Raw genomic sequence first — 6,049 nt, 5'->3', positions numbered from 1 at the left:
TTTTTTTTTTTTTTTTTTTTTTTGTGCTGGCTTTTCCCCCTCTCTGTAAACAACTATAATTTTGTTTTGCAACCACCCACTTTTCATTTAAAGGGAAAAGAAGGGATGCTTTTTAACACTTACAAATTTTTTTAAAAAAATAAAATTAAATATATATAATAATTTCAAAGAATCTCATGGGCTTTGCAAAATACTATCCTACAACATTTTTGTGGGAGAGGGGGGTTTTACAGGGAAAAAAATATCCAATATTATCCTAAGGCATTTTGCATAGAAGCCAATGATCATGTTACTATGGAAAACATACTTTGATTGCAGCACCAAAGGCTGACTCGGTGGTTCTATTACTCTGAAACATCATTGGAATACTCTCGAGCAACAACTCCAAATGTTGACGGCACTATTCCAACAAACAAGTAATATTATTAAAGATATGGGAAAGGTAAAAAAAAATCCAATGATCAAGCTCATCAAAATTAAATATTTTGGAAAATCTGACCTCTGATAGTTGAACAATAACATCAGACTCCAGAGGAGTATATACATCTTGTACATCAGGGACTATGAGCATCAAAGGCTGAAAAGACAAAATGATAAAGTGAACATAAAAACAAAAATAATAAAAAATATAGTAAAAGGATTTGGAGACTATTAGTTAGCCTTCCTAGTAACTATAGTATTTCATCTTGAGTGTTCAAGCTTATAATGACTTCTGAAGACCTGATGAAAATTTTGAACCTTTTTGGGATTCTCTTTTACAGGCATAGTCGTTCAAGAAAACAGACCAGATGGAAGCTTAATCACTCAAAAAGGGACATATGCATTATTGCGCAAGGCTCAGCTCACTTCCTTCACTAATCCTCGAGGCAGTTTTGCCTACTCAAGGTTAGGTTTGAAATAAAATGATGAGTTAAATGTTTCAAAATAAAATCATTACAAGAAGCAGGTAGAGCCACAAATATCACTAATTCGGATTTCTTCTCAACTCTTTCATCTATCTTCTGGAATGAGCTGGTTTCCCTTCCATCTATCTTCTAAATACCAGTCATTGCATGCATCAACAAGAAAACAAAGTTTTTTTTCACCCTCAATACAAAACAAACGCCTAAAGTGGAGATAGATAACAATAATCAAAATGTGACCTGCTGTAGTGCACGTTTCAGATTGTAAAAGTGAATTGTTGAGTCAAATGTTGCAATCCCGACGAATGTACGAGGACCTTCCTGGAACATCATGGTGTTATTAGTCACTAGGATAGAGACAAATGAATAGAATGCTAATAGAAGGCTGAAGATGGATAAAATAGGAAAAATAAATAAATACCAACATTATCGACATAGATCCTATTTGTAAACATCAATATTAGAAAAATCCAACCTCCCACACACACAAACACACGGGCAAAAGAAGATTGAGACATAATGACAAATCAACCTCTTAACCAAAGCAAACTCTACAGAAAATACAGACAAAAGATATAGAAATTTTTTGGAAATACTAAGTTCCTTAACCTCGAGTGACATCGTGCTTAGATTTTATACAGGATTCAATTTATCAAGGGGCACTCAAGAACTGAAACATTTTCAGCAAAAGATTGTTGGATTGCATGGAAAGAACTTTACCAAATCTCTTATAGAATTTAGATTATTATAAGAGTTCAATTAACAAAAATGGCAATCAAAAACAGAAAAGAGGATGTAATCACTTAAGAGAGACGGGACATACCCTGAGAGGATAATATAATAATTAAGCATAGGTCACACAAGGTACCTCCATCAGAAGATAGCAAAACTATTTTGAGAAGAGAGAAACAAAATTCATTGATGAATGAAATAAAGGAGTAAAAACCTCCAAACACCGAAAGGTGAATTGCATGAAAGCTCTCCAGTAAGAGATCAAAGAAGGAATGTAACCATATTAAAGCCTATCATTATAGAAGTTACCGTTGTGGTAAACAAGAAAGCATACTCGCAAGAAGTTGCTTTTCCACAATATTACCAACCCAATGCGATCATTTCAGACTAGTTTAAATAATTATAAAACAAAAGAAAGAAATGTTCAGGGTGATCTAATATCAATTCTTTGTGGTAATTCATCACACGTACATACCGCAAGAATAAATACATAAATAAACCCTTGTAAAAAAATAAATAAATAAACCCTTGTAAAAACAAGTACAAATACCACAGAGCACCATGCATATATAATGTTACCCAATCAAAAGTAGAACTTACAGGAAGATCAGAAATAACTTGACTAATTGCACTGCACGCTGCAGCAGTGGCACCAGTCTGTACGGCATTCATGGATACATCAATGAGGAAAAAATAAACAGCTGGCATTGGATCACGCACCTGGAGTAAAAAAAAAAATGCATCAAAGACAGCATATATATATATATATATATATATATATATATATATATAAGCACACACAGACAAACGAGATTGAACTTAAGACACCAAGAGAAGCAAAAAAATAAAAAATAAACATGACCGAAACCTGCTTACCTCTAGCTCAATTATTATTATTTGTTATTTTAACTACAAACATGATATTTCATACGTCAATGAAATATGCAAGAGAAAAGGGTGGAAAGCCAAGAGAGGTTTCTAGAATGCCAAGATATCATTTTGGCAATAATTACAAAAATCATTGCGAACACAAAACAGTGGAGGGCATGGTCCAGTCCATAAAGAATGTGTGATTTCACTCTAACCATGCACACGACAAGATAGTGCTAAAAAATTTGAACCAGCCACTCGTAGTAAAAAACAGAACACATCCAAAAGGAGAAAACGGCATGTTCCAACATTTAGTTGCTTGGTCACAATGAATAAAATTATGGTCCTAGTTCAATTATTTTTGTCAAACATGTCAACCTACTACTATATATATATATATATATATATATATATATAGAGAGAGAGAGAGAGAGAGAGAGAGATCACGAAAAAGTTGAAAACCGAAAGGAGAAATCATCTCATAAGTTGGGATGTTATTACCTTACCTCCAAATTGTAAGGACGTGATTTGGGAAATTTAGGGAGTAGAAACAATGCACTTCCAGCAATTTAGGTATGGAGATTTTCAATCAAATAATATTCATTGTAGCATAAACTACCAACAGAAATTATAGGGATGAAGAGCTTGATTGGAAGGCTTTGATACCTTATCCTTTGTTGGCAGGGGCTTCCTTGTCCCCTGGCTTTTGGGAGGTTTATCTTCTCTGTTGTTTATAATACAGCCGTTTGTTTCTTATAAAAAACTTAAAATTGAAAAAACATGGTCTACATCCGTTATAAAGCAATGAATAAACAGGTAGGAGAAGAAAAAAGTTAAACTCCATGCTAATGGAGTATCATAAACCAAGTACCATACCATGTATTCCTTAGAAGCAACAAATTCTACTGTTCCTCTACACAGTTCGGGCCTTTCATCAGCATCTCGTCTTCTACCATCTGGACCAAGATTACAGTGGTATTCACGAGGAGTCTCATCAGTAAAGCCTGAAAAAGGAATGACATAGAGCGTTTAAATTACCACCTACAGAAGAAATGACAAATAGAATTCCACATATGAAAGAAATCATTTGACATTCTACAAAAAGCAGCATTATGTATTTTATAACAACTAAATAAGAAGGTGAACGGAAGCAAAAAAGGCAGAAATGTAACGGGCATCAAAGGAATGCCCTTAACCAGAAAATATAAAAAAAAAAAAATGGGATGTAAACCTAGTTGCAAAAATGATGAATCATAGTCCTACGTCAATCAAACAACAAATATCCAATCTTTAAGAGAAACATGAAAACACCCCACTAAAAAGACAGCAACATCTTTACTGACCACATAAGTTACAGACAAATCGTCTTCCCTGATCAATGAACTTCATAAAAGGATTAATGTAGCCTTTGCAGCGAGAACATCGGACTGGCCCACTTTCCCCAAAATCCACAACCTATAAAATAAAATCCACTGAATGAACAAACGGTATCACTGTTTAATAAAATTCAACCACTTGACAAGATAAAAAGTCAAAACTTTGCAACAATATTCTCCTAGTATATAATAAGTTAATGGACCAGTAAGAGCGCATTTGTAACCATTACATAACAAATAAATTCATTTTAAGGCTGGTATAATAGGATAAGGGTAATCGTGCAATTTATTATTCAAGTTTGTTGTTTTTCTGGATTAATATGTGCGTTGGCTTTGATAGCTGCTGGTATGTTTAATTAGAAACTAGGCATCTCCACAGCCTAAAATAGAAAATCACCTAACGATGATAAACTTACTCTTTGATGAGGAAATAAAGAGATGTGAACTAAGATTACACTCCATTAGAAAAAATAGTAACAATAAAAGAAGAAGGAAAAAAAAAACTACATTAACACACTAACTGCTATTATTACATCTTTAGTTAAAAGAAAAGCAAAAAAAGGATGCATTATATACTTGAATGGGCTCCTCAGAAGGATGTAGAAGAGCAAATGGTTGGACTAGCAAAGCCAACTGCATGGCTGATGTGTTAAAAAGATCAGCAGTGCACGGGATCTGTAAGAATATGAAAAGTAACATGGCCATAAGACATCAAGATAGAGAGATTTTGCAAGGCAGCCATCAACTAGAATATTAAGCAAAAGATAAAAATGGGAAATGATGAAATGGTGAAATTAATACTAGTCATTCACCTGACCAATGGTGCACCTCATAAAACGTGGACTGCAATTCCCAGTGTCTCTCACAATATACTCACTTGATGCAAGCTTCATAAAGTATAAAGAAGGAACACATTACAACAATTAAAGCTTGAAAGAAACAAACACCAGCAACAGTAAATAAATTTGAAGTTCGTATTCGCGCAACAGTGCTGTCAGTAAAATCACTAGGACAAGAAATAAAACAGGGGAAATAAAAAAGCGAATGTAATAAACCCCATGTATGTTGAGAAAGTACCGGGGGCAGACTGGCCTGGTTGCCTTGACGAGTGTCAAACAGGATGACTGATGAATTTGGAACGGGCCTTGGTATCTGATTTGGATCAATTTTTGATTGTGTGGCTGCAGGCGATCCAGTTTGACCAATAGCAGGTGAGATAGTAGTCATGGATTGGTTAGGTGGATGTGGAGGCATCCCAAACATTCTAGGTGGCTGCAATTGACCAGTAATAGGCGGAGGAGCTGCCACCTTGTGTTCAAATAAGAAAAATAATCAAGTTTTTTTTTTTTTTTCAAATGAGTAATCCAGATTTTATTAGGGCAAATGCAAAAATAAAAATATGGGCAAGATAAAAACTCATACAGGATCGAAACATGTGTCTGAAAGAGCACAACTGAAAAAAGTTGTGCATGACACAATGGACAACATCTACCTCATTTTTTCCAAGTTTCTTCTGCTTTAAAACAAATCAGTCAGTAAATTATTAACTTTCAGCGGTTCAACAATAAATCTGAAAACTCTCTCCTCACGTCTAAAATTGAGTGTTATATAGTGGAGTATGGGTACCAAATGCCTATTGAGCGCGTGTCCCTTAATTTGTAAATTCTCTCTCTAATTCAATCAGCAAAATACACACACACACACATGAATTTATAGAAGTGTATGCAATGCAAGCATGAATATTAATTTGCACTTTCAACTAACTACTACACAACGCACAAACTCAACAAGCTCTTATCCCACGTTCAAGCGACAAATGTGTGTTGAACAAGCACTAGAATTTTGAACATGCTAGGCATAATGCAGTGGTAGTAAAATTAAAAATAAAAAGTGAAAATGATTGATTACATGACAAGTTGACAACTCTAACAAATACTAAATTAAATTAGAAAGTACTAAATGATTCCTTCAAGGCTCCAACATATCTCTACTTATAGTTTTCAAAAAGAATAATAATAATCATGCAATGGAATGGAATGACACAGGTACATCATATCCACGCTTCTAAGACAGGAAGGAAACAACAGCAATAATATTTTAACCTTATGCCCTCGAGAATTTGAACTTTTTTTTTTTTCCTTTGGGGGGGGGGGGGGGGGGGGGGGGGGG

The 6,049-nt window shown here is 34.5% G+C and overlaps 1 protein-coding gene across 2 annotated transcripts in view; it reads right to left on the bottom strand.

Annotated features, from left to right (window-relative positions):
- The window catches only part of LOC111494722 (protein transport protein Sec24-like At4g32640), a 16,975-nt gene that overhangs the window by 8,520 nt on the left and 2,406 nt on the right, over window positions 1-6,049 (bottom strand). For both annotated transcript variants that reach the window (XM_023144690.1, XM_023144691.1), the window contains exons 3-11: window positions 4,958-5,188; window positions 4,693-4,767; window positions 4,457-4,555; window positions 3,848-3,959; window positions 3,381-3,508; window positions 2,235-2,354; window positions 1,143-1,223; window positions 500-577; window positions 308-400 (exon numbers count right to left, since the gene is read on the bottom strand). In XM_023144690.1, the coding sequence (XP_023000458.1) occupies window positions 308-400; window positions 500-577; window positions 1,143-1,223; window positions 2,235-2,354; window positions 3,381-3,508; window positions 3,848-3,959; window positions 4,457-4,555; window positions 4,693-4,767; window positions 4,958-5,188 (1,017 nt within the window). The remainder of the gene's footprint in view (window positions 1-307; window positions 401-499; window positions 578-1,142; window positions 1,224-2,234; window positions 2,355-3,380; window positions 3,509-3,847; window positions 3,960-4,456; window positions 4,556-4,692; window positions 4,768-4,957; window positions 5,189-6,049) is intronic.

The sequence above is a fragment of the Cucurbita maxima genome, unplaced genomic scaffold, assembly GCF_002738345.1.
Source record: "Cucurbita maxima cultivar Rimu unplaced genomic scaffold, Cmax_1.0 Cma_Scf00020, whole genome shotgun sequence".
NCBI classification, from domain to species: Eukaryota; Viridiplantae; Streptophyta; class Magnoliopsida; order Cucurbitales; family Cucurbitaceae; genus Cucurbita; species Cucurbita maxima.
Note: the sequence above shows the minus strand (reverse complement) of the source record. Positions and strands in the feature narration are given on the sequence as shown.